Genomic DNA, 12888 nt, shown 5'->3' with positions numbered 1-12888 from the left:
ACTGTAATAAAAGTAATTCAAAATAAGTGTAGTTTTATAACAGGGATTTGTGAAATGAATTACTTGTAGAAGAAATAGGAAATAAAGGCATTTGAGAGATGATGGGCTCTTCCTCCCGACTGACCACACAGGCGTGAGCCAGGACCTGCTGGAGGTGAGCGGTGGGGTGCAGTGGAAGCCCATGCTGTACGCCGTGGCTTTCCTTCACTCTGTGGTCCAGGAGCGGCGCAAGTTTGGTCCCCTGGGGTGGAATATTCCCTATGAATTTAATCAGGCGGACTTCAACGCCACCGTGCAGTTCATCCAAAACCACTTAGATGACATGGATATCAAAAAGGTACGTGTGTTTGCTGCCTTACGTCACTGGGCATCCTGGGATGAGTGGTCAGACTCACATGAGTGCCCAGCTTCCGGGGGAATTGTGAACATCTGATAGACATGTAGGGTCATCTTTCGGTCATAGCAGCTTAGATCATACTTCCTTTTGATCTCAGGGCAAAAATGGAGAAGTTTTGATTTATCATTTTATTTCTCAAAGGCAAGATGACATCCTATGTAGGACAACCCGATAAGACCTGTTTCAAGGATGGAGGGTTTGGATTAGTGTGGCGAGTACTGTTTCTTAAATTCCTAAAAATATAAATGTGAGAATCCAGATCATTTTTGAAATGTATGATTTTTAAAATACCTGCTTTGATATTCTCAGAAAACAAAGTTCTATTATTAATATTAAAGTATGAAAACACCTAGATCCACGAAGACAACCTACATCAGATCATGAACGTGAGCTTTGAGTATCTGTTTGTGTTTGCCTGTTTAATTTTCCTTCTGCACTTTCTGTTTGCATTACTGATGAAGAACAGCTGACTGACTGACACATGATAATCAGAACGTGGATGTTACATGGCAGGGAAAATAAGGGCAAGATAGTGGCTAGATCCACATAATAGTTCTGTGCATGTTCCCAGGGCATCTCCTGGACCACTGTCCGCTACATGATTGGCGAGATTCAGTATGGAGGTAGAGTTACTGATGACTATGACAAGAGGTTGTTGAACACATTTGCCAAGGTTTGGTTTGGTGAGAACATGTTTGGACCTGATTTCAGCTTTTACCATGGATACCACATTCCAAAATGCACCACGGTGGATAGCTATCTTCAATATATCCAGGTTTGTCAGCTTCAGAATTTATTGTGTAGAACAAATATTTGCAACCTTTTGACCTTTTTGAGATTTGTTTAACCTATCTATATTGGTTTAAAGATAAATTTTAATGGAGAGTTGTACAAAAACTTCTGCTGTAAATATATTCTTCATATTTTTAAATTCACTTGTTGATTACAATGTTTATCTTTGTTTTAAATGTGTATTTTGTATGGATTCCTTTCGTACCTCTCTTTTCTTTTAATGCCTTGGTGAGGAAATTTCTTTGGGGAAAGAATGGATGTGTAGAGTATACTAGGAATTTTATTATACAAGTCATCTGGGGCTCCCATCCATAAGAATTTAGCTACTATAGCCACAGGACAAAGGCAGCTTCTAGAATCAGTCTGTTCTATTTCCCAGACCACTGGACTAATCCTCCAATATCTACCCCTTAATCCTGGCCAAATGGGCAGCATTTAGATACAACTTCCAGGAAGAGTGCTTTGTATAGTAGTGTCATTTAAGGTAGGGTTCCTTAATTTAGACACTGTTGACAGATTATTTGTCATTTGGTACTTTTGTGTGTGTACGTGTGCGTGCACGTGCACATGCGTGTGCACCAACATCCCCAGGCTTACCCCCTAGATACTGGTAGCACTTTCCACTCAGTTTTAAGAATCAACTGTATCCAAATATTGCCAAGTGAACACTGGTGAGCAAAATTGTTCTTGAGGAGCGTAGCTCTAAGAAGGAATAAGGTAGATCTTGACAGGAAACATGAGAATACATAGAGGGAAAATCTGATTTCAAGGTAACTACATTATTTTCTCTATACCTTGAACTCATTAGATCACGATTTAGCAGTCTCTTTGGCCTCTATCAATGATTAATCTCAGACTCAACAAACTAAGGCCCCACAGCTCCAAAGGGCTAAATTTATCAGTACATATAAAGGGTTTTTTGATATATAAGTATAATGAATTTATCGTATATTACCACTTGTGCACTTTCATTAATTCATATCAGCTAATATATTCATCCTACTGTACTGCATGTATTCTTAAATCATGAGTAGTGAATAGGAAAAGTGCCTGAGAAGATATAAATTTAGGGATGCCTGTACACTTTTTAATATATGCTCCATTTCACAGTGAAGTTGAGGTAGCTCATTAGAAGATATTATATAACAAGAAATAAAATAAAGGAGAGAAGTGAGGGAAAGCATGAACAAGACAATAATGAAGTTAAGGAAAAGACTTATGCGTAGAAATCTATATCAAATGGGAAGTAAATTTGCTTTTTTCCAATGACAGAGGAAGTTTGTTTCCTGTTTGTTGTGCTTCTGATTGTCTCTGGCTCTCCATCTCTTTGTTTTTCTCCCTGTCCCTGTTACTCTGTCACTATTTCTCTTTTTTCTTAGTCTCCCTGGAAAAGTACAACTTCCACCTGTGGTTTTATTTGAGCTATGCTTGCTAAAGTTCTCATATTCTGGTGTCTTATAAACATAATAACTGTGAATTGTGCAACATTTATTTAAACTGGGTTGAACCAGATTATCAGAAAACAAAACACCAGCTCATGCTTCTGGTTCCTTTTCTATCTCATGTATTACATATATAATGACAGTATCTTTAATTAAGTTTGGTTTGAGGTACAGACCTCAGTGATCTATGACTCTATTTTATGTTTCTTGGTGTGAACTTTCAGAACAAAGTTTGATTATTTTCTGGAGAAATTATAGAAGTTGGTAGTCTGACGCTAGACACAGAAATGCTTATCCTAATAAAAGCACACCTCCTAAAGTAGTAATTTTTAGTTTCTTATGTTGTTCTTTAACTGGTACATAGGTTGGCAATCTGTGCTTACCTGGCTGTCTGTTGTTTAGAGCTTGCCCACCTATGACAGCCCCGAGGTGTTCGGGCTGCACCCCAATGCCGACATCACCTACCAAAGCAAGCTGGCCAAGGACGTGCTGGACACCATCCTGGGTATCCAGCCTAAGGACAGCTCTGGAGGAGGAGAGGAGACCCGCGAGGCTGTGGTGGCCCGGCTGGCTGACGATATGCTGGAGAAGCTGCCCCCAGACTACAGCCCATTTGATGTGAGCTGATAAAGTCCTGAGACCATGTCAGCTCTGGATGTGCCTGATTGTGGGGAAGTCGAGAAAGGGAAGGAGGGGGAAAAATTATTTTTCTGAACTTTTTCAGAAATGCGAAAAAATTGAAAAGCAAATTTCCTAAAGTTTTAAAAATACATAATATAATCATTTCAAAACAGAAAATGAAGAACCGCGATGAGAGTGCTAATATTCATTATTAAATTAAAAACCTATGCTGATGGGTTTAAGCCGCTGTTCTAAAATCATTCCTGCTGGTATTTCCTATTGTCATTTGTTAAAAGTAATGCATTCTTGAAATAAAACACTTGAATATATGTATATATATTCAATATAATACATATACATTATTTACATATGACATAGTTTATTGTACACTTTAAAGTTTTGGCCTTCTTAATTTCCAGGAGCTTACATTATTTATATCATCTCTTTGCAGGTTCTTCATTTTGCTAGTTTTCAAATTTGATATTTTTAGCCTGTGTTAATGACTTCTAAGCAGGTCTATAATTGTGAAAGTTAATTTTGAGACATTTTAGCATTGTGAAAATATTTAATCTGATAATATTTTTTAAAAATCCATAAAAAAATATAAATCGCCTATAGTGTCCAGGTAGCCTTCAGCTTACTCATTGTGGATTAAAGGCATGATGCTTTTAGCTCACAGCTACTGGATCTTTGGTATGTTTTCCTTTTCACTGACTTTAAAAGTAATTCTACCTTTGTTTCCTCAGTATCCTATTTTTTGTTAAGCAGGTGACTTTTACTGCTAGTACTGTAGACTCAACTCAAGGACCTGCTGTCAAGGGAATAATTTCCCTGGAAGAGTTTCTGATCTTTTGCTTGCAGAAAATCAATACTGTTATCATCTGTCATAAGCACTCTATTACAGGATCAGGAGAGAGGTCATTTACATCTATCAGAAGTTGAAATATTTATGAAACAATTAAAATATCTAAAAATAGACAAGTAATTATCTAACCAGGCATGTTAAGTAGGTTTAGAAGAGTTGTCCGCCTTCTGCTGAATTTGTCAGTGCCACTGTAGGGTAAAGCAGCTCAGCCTAGCACAATATTTGCCATATAAAAATTCTCAATGTGTGTATGATGGACGTGGTTCGCTGCCTAGTTTTTTGAGGCAGGCAGGAAAAGGAGTGTGTACACACGTTTGCTTGTGTGTGTCCATGCATGTGCTTAAAAGAGCTCAGAATGGCAGTCAATGAGTACTTCTCTGTAAGTGCATTTGCAGTTTGAAAGACTGCATAGTTGTGGTACTGCATTTCACTCTTTGTCTTTGAAGGAATGACTGCCTGTTTTTCTTTATTTTGGTTCTAGTATGAAAATTCAAACCTCACCTGAGATTTATTTATTTCTCCTCCCTTTCTCCACCGTCAAAAAGACTAAGAGCTTATTATTTATGAGATTGTAAAAATTGGGGCTTGTTTAGAAGCCCTAGAGCACCGGCTGCTTAAATTCATAGAAGCTGTCTTAATTTTTAATGCATGTGTTGAATGTGGCAGGTGAAAGAGAGGCTGCAGAAGATGGGGCCATTCCAGCCGATGAACATCTTCCTCAGGCAGGAGATAGACAGAATGCAGAGTGTGCTGAGCCTTGTCCGCAGCACACTGACTGAGCTGAAACTTGCGATCGATGGCACCATCATCATGAGCGAAAATCTGCGAGATGCACTGGATTGCATGTTTGATGCCAGAATCCCTGCTCGTTGGAGAAAAGTGCGTGTAGATCTGCTCTTCTTCTGCGCTAATCACTCGCTGTTGTGAATTATTATAGTTGGCAAGTGGAAAGCACCAAAGATTAGTTTACTTAAAATGGTCCTTTTGCTCTCTAACTAATCCTTTCAGAGCCCTGTAAAGGCTGAAGGTAAGAAAGGAAATTATTTAGCATATCCACATATCAGGTGCTCTATGAGGCAATTTACATGCGTTATTTCAATGAAATTTTGCATTTTATCGCCCTTACGTTGTAGAAGCAGGTGAAAAAATGTTAAGTTTTCTCCCCCAGATCGCATTTCTGTGAAGTACAAGAATCAGAATTTAAAACTCCAAACTCTTCAGTGCCAAAGAATTGATGTTAAAGAAGGAAATGCACCACACATATGTAAATGTTAAAAGTTGTACCAAAGAGAAAAAGATTTCTCTCTCATCTGTTTATCATCTATCTATCTCTATCATCTATTATTTATTTGTCATGTATCTATCATCTAGTGCATGGTGTCTATCTCAAAATAAGGTAGTTCAGCAGTATTCTTACTGCCTGTTGGTAATTTTTGCTGAAGACATGTGGTTTTCAAGAATAATTTTCCACTTGGAAAAGTAAAATGAGTTTCTGAGTGTCTTTGTGAGAAGTAAATTGAGTATAGGTGAAACCTCAGTGGTATCCTTCTCTCTGTGCTGTGTTTATGGGCGTGTACACTGAGTGCACACCCATTTTGTGAGGAGATGTAAGTGAAACTACTAAGGCTCATTATCGTTGAGAAAATGTATAGCAACAGAGTAGAAGATGCTTCTGTCACCTATCTGTATTTCCTGGGAAAAATCTGGATAGACACATGGCTTCCTTTCCATTTGCCCCAGCCATCATCTGAGGTGATCGTAGGTCCACAGAATGGGCCCTGCAGGAACCGACCAGGACTTACTCTCCCGATCTCCACACTCAAGATTTTGTCTTTTCAGCTCCACTGTGTAATGCATATGCTCTTATCATACCTAAATTCTGGAAGGAAGAAAGTGGAGTAAAGCAAGGTATAAGGTGATAGCTTTCACCTCTTTGCAGCTTCAAGTTATGAATGTAAAGTGGAATCAGTCTACATAGTGTGTATTTCTTTGTACTGGGCTCAGCTGCCTGGGAACAGGGCTGGGAGAGGTGCAATGCTGAGAATGTTTCTTGCCAGCCTGAGGCCAGGCAGCTGCAGTGGAAGGAGTGTTAGTGTTCTAGGGATGCCAAGCAAAGTTCCATGAACTGGGTGGCTTGAATAATAGAGATTTATTTTTTCACAGTGCTGGAGGCCCTGAGTATGAGATCAAGGTGTTAGCACGGCCATGCTTCCTTCAGAGGGAAGACAGCATGTTCTTCTCTGCTTTGACCTATCTTTGGGTGGTTCCAGGAATTCCTTAGTTTATGCCAGAATTGGTCCACTATCTGCCTGTGTCTTAACATGGTGTTCTCTCTGTGTATGTTCATGATGTCTTCTCTCTGTGCTTGTCGGTCTCTGTCCAGAGTCCCCTTTCTGTAAAGACCCTGGTCCTGTGGGATTAGAGGCCTACACTAGTTGAATTAATAAAAAATATGTTTCCAAGGAAGGTTACATTCTTAGATATTATGACTTAGGGCTTCAACATATCTTTTCTAGGCGAGGACAGTTCAACCCACACGGGAGTAACAGCTAGATTGTGGAGGCTCTTTGCAGTGGAGACATTATAAGGATGGAGGATGAAGAAAGAGGAGATAGAAGAAAATGGAATGAGGAGAAAGTGTTGGAACCAGAGTTGGAGACCACATTTAGGCCAAAGAGCTGTCTTTGATCAAGTAAATTAGAAATAGAAGTTATGGGGAATTGAATGGAGAATTTGGAAGACTAGGTGTGATGTGTATTGGATTGATTATTTTTGAGGACCAGATAATTAGCCTGCCTCTCCACCTTGATTCCAAAAGAGGCAGATCAGCAGTAGGGATTTTGCAGAACATTTTACTGATAAAGCTGATAGTGGGAAGTATGGTTTATATCTGCCAACAAGGGAGTTTCATAGAATAGGACCTAGAATTAGATAAATTTACTCACTATCAGATTTACAACTTCCCTAGAGCATGTAAGGTGCAGAACTGTGTATTCCATGCAGACATTTCAGTCCTAAAGGAAAAGAGGAAGAACTATACTTCCTAACATATCCTGCTGTCTTTGTGACTTCACTAACTGCCCGGTTCCCACAACAACGCCACTGACATACACTTTAGGAGCTGTTGTTATAGCAGCTTCTCACTTCTACAGACCCCTCACAAGTCAGGTAGGTCCTTAGCTCCCCTTAGTTACTCTTAGGCTCTGGTGGAGGCTTCCCCACCTGGGAGCTGTGCCACTTGGTGCATGTTGCCTCTCAGTTTATCACAGAGGATGGCAGAAAAGTCAGCAAGATGCATTGGGTCTAAATTTCCTGGGTCAAGAAGTGGCCCATGTCATTCCAGTGCTAGCCCATGGATCAGAACGAGAGCCTTGGTCCCGACCTATGTACGTGGAAGGTTGGGGAGTGTAGAAGGCACATGAGATGTTTATGAGCTCTTTCTGAAACACCTACCAGTTTCTTCCCCACTTTGACATGGGCAGAGGGAAGAGACAGAGGGGCCTGGAGTGTTATGTAAATGGAGCTCTCTTCTAAGGAAGGAAATAGGAGTGGGGAAAAGATACATCTCTCAACAGGGCAGTGCTTAATGATGACGAGTTTTAAAGTGTGAATATAGGAGTAGAGGAATGAAATGGAATGACCAGAAGGCTCATTAGGGATCAGAAGGCCATGAGATAAAAGACGTTAGTGGGATGTTGATATTTGCTACAATGAGGAATGGAAGTAAGAAAGTGCATATATGATTGTGAGCATGGACTCAGCTGTAGTATCTGCATTAAAATCATGTGCAATGTGGGAAAAGCTAGCTGGCTCGTTTTGCCTTGGTTTCCTTATATGTAAAATGGAAAAATAACGTTATATTATTCTTAGCATTTTTATGAAGATTAAGTGAGTTTATATATGAAAAATTCTTAGAATAGTACCTGGTATATAAACAGTGCTATGTAAGTACCACACCACTATCACCACAACCACTACTTCTGCCACCACAACCACTGTCACTATTTCTGCAGCTCTACCCCCACCACAACTGCCATCACCGTCATCACCATCACCACCGCCATCACCACTATCACCACCACCGTCACCATTATCACTGTTAGGTGTTACTTTCAGCACCTCTGCCATCATTACCACCTCTACCATCATTACCACCATCACTATCACGATCTCTGCCTCCATTACCACCACACTCACAACCACCACAATTATCACAACTATCACCACCACTACCTCGATCTTCACGACCTCTGCTGTTCTCATGACCACTGCCATCATCGTGATTGCTTGGGAGATTGAATGGGAGAGTAAACCAGGGTGAGTAAGAGGGAGTGGTCATTAGATGACAGGAGCAAAACATGGTAAGGACCGTATGTTCAGATGGCATAAGACACAGAGGAAGAGAAGGATAAAAAATGATGACTTGATGATGACAGTCAAAAAGGACAAGGACATGTGGCCCTCCGTGGCTCTGAGGGTGTGGAGTGTCAGGGAAGTGGCAGCCTACATTCTGAGAAGGCAGGGACAGGGGCAGTCTGTGCCGGGGTGAACAGACTTCACTTAAGGGAAGGAATGGAGGGAATGTCCACGGAAGAGGTGGAGGATCTTAGAGGAGTTTCCTGCTCATGGCCCTGGAGATGCTGAAGGAGAATGGACAGGCTTGGGAGAGGAGAAGGGCTAGGGCTTGGCCAGAGAGCGGATTCCCAGACAGGGCAGCAGATAGCAATGGAATTGAGGCATTGGCATTTCTGGAGGCCTGGCCTTCTGTAGGTGATTTGGGTAAACAGAATGGCAAAACATAGAAAGATTACAACTTACACTGTCTTAGAAAAGACTTGTTTAGTGTTGTGCCTCAAATACTTCCCCCAGGGCTTTGGAGCACTCCAAGGCAGTTGGCTTTTAGGCAGCCTATAGTAACAAGGCCTATTCTTGTCCTGTCCATCTTATTTGATGATTGCACTGTCTATCCCTCTAGTAACATAGCTTGGAAACAATCTCAGCCGCTACCAGATCACTTATTTCCTTCTTACCTTCAATAAATTAATTGGCAAGCCAGATGTGTTTTCTGATATGACCTTTTTATTCAGTATTCTGTTATTCTCAACTTATTATCAATCCATAGAATCCCAGTAGTTCTTGAAGCATTGTAGGTACATTAATTCTTAAGATATTTTAAACCTAAGTGGTAAGCCTACCCAAGTTGATCGCTACATTTATTCATACATGAGATATTGTAGTTGCAGTCAAATGTTATCATTTATGATTCAGAGATGCCTACCAGGCTGCTATTGATAATGTTAATGACACATCCATGCCAGTTCTCATAACGAGAATTCCACAAGTGAATTCTGGGAGGAAGTTAGAGGCGGTGAGTGCAAATAATTTCTGGACAGTAAAGAGACTGTTTCCTGTTTCTTAATGACAGGAAATATTCTTGCATTCTAAAGGGTCAGACCCTCATGAAAATAACTTGTTTACCTCATTAAAAATAAGTAGAGAAGGGTTCCTATGATTTATCATGCACAGAATATGTGTTCAATTGTTGATGTTTTGTCTTGATAGTGATATGAGCACAGTTTTGAAAATAATGTTTTACATTTATTCATTATACATTTACATTATTTATTATAAATAATGTTACACATTTTTGAAAATAATGTACCTGTTGAAATTGTAACTTAACAGTGATGGAATTCTGTTAAAAATTTCATTCCTAAATTGCTTCGATTCCTTGGGAGCTGAATTGGTGATGCATATATTGGTATGTATTGGTAGAGGAAGGTGATTCTCTTGGCATCAGCCAACTTAGACAGCTGTGTGAACACATATGATGATTTGTTGAATTCTAGTGTATCTTCATATCATTAAGGAGAAAGAACAGTTTGAAAATCCTGCAGGTCAGGGCTCCACGAAAATTCATAACCTGGGACACTTTCATTGTAGAAGTGAAATTGGTGTCTTCTCTCTTTTTTTTCCTTTCTCTGAGCATAGTCAGTTTATGCAGCAGAATAGACCTATATTAATGAATTGCTTTAATGTGTGCATTTCAGGCATCGTGGGTTTCAAGCACACTGGGGTTCTGGTTTACTGAACTTCTAGAAAGAAACTGCCAATTTACCTCCTGGGTTTTCAATGGCCGACCCCACTGCTTTTGGATGACAGGCTTTTTTAACTCTCAAGGATTTTTAACTGCAATGCGACAGGTAATAGCTCTGATTTGCACTGACTGTGCTATTGTAATTCTCCTCTTTAAGTTTTCTGTTTTCATTAGAGTTTTAAAAAATATAATAAGGTAGACAATGGCTGTCTCTTCTTGGTACTAGCAGATACATAGGCATGAACATAAATGCAACTATTTCTTCCCAGGATGCTAGCTTGAATTACAGATTACTTGTTATTTTTGTATTTGATTTAATTTCCTTATTTCTGTTCTTTTTTGGTAGGACTAATTAAGTTAGGAAGGACATGGTTATTGTGAAAGAATTTTATAAATTCTTCAAAATGGTATTCTATTGTTTCATTTAGTATAATTTGAGCTAAACTTTCATCACTGTTATTTCTCTGAAGACAAACTTCTAATTGTTCTCTTTGTTTTTGTTTTTGTTTTTGTTTTTTTTTTTTTTTTTTTTTTTTTTTTTTTTTTTTTTTTTTTGGTTTTTCTCCGGTACCGGGAACCGAACTCACGACCTTGCACTTGCCAGGCAGGCGCTTTTTGCCGCTGAGCTAAATCCCCAGCCCCTTCTAATTGTTCTCTTAATCTTTTGCTGCCCTGAATAGGAAATAACTCGGGCCAACAAAGGCTGGGCTCTGGACAATACGGTACTTTTCAACGAAGTCACCAAGTGGATGAAGGATGATATCTCCGCCCCTCCCTCGGAGGGTGTCTATGTGTATGGCTTGTATCTGGAAGGCGCCGGCTGGGACAAGAGGAACATGAGGCTCACTGAATCGAAACCCAAAGTGCTCTTTGAGTTGATGCCTGTCATAAGGATTTATGCAGAAAACAGCAGTAAGTTGTCTTGTAAATTTGGTGAAAGTTGGTGTTATTGGATTAGATGACCTTGTAAACACAGAATCCATTATTTTTATTACCATGTAATAGGGACTTTATTATTTTTATCAACTTTATATTTACACCTATGTTTAGTGAATGCCTGCTGGCCTCTGGACGTATTCTTGAGTGGTAATCAGGATAATTCCAGATACTTCTTACTTATCTGATGAAACAGTAATACATGGTACTCATGAAGGAATCAGAGATATGAGGTGTGATTGAAAAATACAGTTGATATTTAAATAAAAATTATTACACTAAAAGACACATTGTCTCGAGTCCCCTTCAAAATATTTCTCACTTTGAACACACACAGGGTATCGTTCTCACCAATTTCTGAAGTAATTCTGGAAATCCACTTTTGTGAGTGTCTTTACAAGTTGCCATAAAAAATATGGGGAATGGTGCCGTTGAATGTCGTTGAGTAGAAAGACAGGATCATGAAAACATGATGGTTGTAGCTCATCCACTTTATTCACTGGATCCAGCACTGTGAGGCTTCTGGCTCTTCCCCAAAGTCAAATTGGCAGTGAAGGATCAATGCTTTCAGTGATTCAGAACGTGAAAGCCACCACAACAGCACAACTAAACACATGCAAAGGAGGACTTCCTGAACTGCTTCAGAAATTGCCATGAACAATGGGACAGATACGTTCAAAGTGAGAGGGAATATTTCAAGGGGCATAAATGACAATATGTCTTTTACTGTAATAATTTCTTAAAAATTTAAATACCTTACTTTTTATCACAACTTATATATTATCTCTAGTGAGGTAGGAACGAGGTATTTAACATAGCTTATGTGTGAAGGGGAGGGAGGTCGGGTGACAGGGGGACCAAGAGCTCACGGCTAGGGCCACCAAGGCCTGCATGGGCTTTGAAGGATGACGTGAGCAGGTAGGTGGTGGAGAGGTTTCCCTGCTCGGATTGCACAGGGCTCACGTGCAGGTGGTGGCGCTGCCAGTTTGAAGGTTTGAGCCAGGCTGTGAAATCTAGATCCAATTCAGAGACATTTGGCTTAATTCGAATGGTAAAATGCTGGGCTCATATTTCAGCTCATGAATGTAATACTACTTCTAAGAAGCACACACGTTAATTTTGTTTTGGCAAAATTGTCGGAGTTCTATTTGACACATCTGACACTATCTGGGCTATTTTCCACGGTTGGCCTGATGTTTCGGAGGCTTTCATTACTGCGTTTCACTCAGGTAACTTCCCCTCAGCATTTTAGTGCTCCACGGATTTCACAGTCATTGTAGAATCATGAGCCATAAGTTCGAGACAGCGTGATAGTGGATCCGAAGGTAGAACTGCTTCAACGAGAGCAGAATGAGTGGTTTTTCTTTAAAGTAAAGAAATAAAATAATCCCTTTGTAAGTGGTGGTGGTATCCCTACTGCTTAGATAAAAAATAAATTTGAAGACATGAGTCAGGGGAAGAGTTTCTAGTCTATAAATATTTATTTTTAAGCAGACTTTTGCTGATTGTCTAGTATGTACAGCTATGACCTTTAGGTCCTAAGACAGAAAGATAATTCTGAACCAGATCCTGTCCACAGGGACTCACACTCCAGTGAGACAGACCAATAAATAGATAAATAATGAAAATATAATTGGATTAATAGTATAATGGAGATATACTTAAGATACTTAGGGAACTAGAAGGAAAACCAAATATGTCCGGGAGGTTAGGAAGATTGCTTTTGAGATGTGGACAA

At 39.7% G+C, this 12888-nt stretch overlaps 1 protein-coding gene across 2 annotated transcripts in view; it reads left to right on the top strand.

Moving 5' to 3' along the window:
* Dnah5 (dynein, axonemal, heavy chain 5) overlaps window positions 1-12888 on the top strand; it is a 300957-nt gene that overhangs the window by 279511 nt on the left and 8558 nt on the right. For both annotated transcript variants that reach the window (XM_013514981.1, XM_005386122.2), the window contains exons 73-78: window positions 132-337; window positions 969-1172; window positions 3034-3249; window positions 4784-4996; window positions 10168-10320; window positions 10895-11126. In XM_013514981.1, the coding sequence (XP_013370435.1) occupies window positions 132-337; window positions 969-1172; window positions 3034-3249; window positions 4784-4996; window positions 10168-10320; window positions 10895-11126 (1224 nt within the window). The remainder of the gene's footprint in view (window positions 1-131; window positions 338-968; window positions 1173-3033; window positions 3250-4783; window positions 4997-10167; window positions 10321-10894; window positions 11127-12888) is intronic.

This window comes from Chinchilla lanigera, unplaced genomic scaffold (genome assembly GCF_000276665.1).
Source record: "Chinchilla lanigera isolate Chin_1 unplaced genomic scaffold, ChiLan1.0 scaffold00025, whole genome shotgun sequence".
NCBI classification, from domain to species: Eukaryota; Metazoa; Chordata; class Mammalia; order Rodentia; family Chinchillidae; genus Chinchilla; species Chinchilla lanigera.
This window is presented reverse-complemented; position numbering and strand designations above follow the sequence as displayed.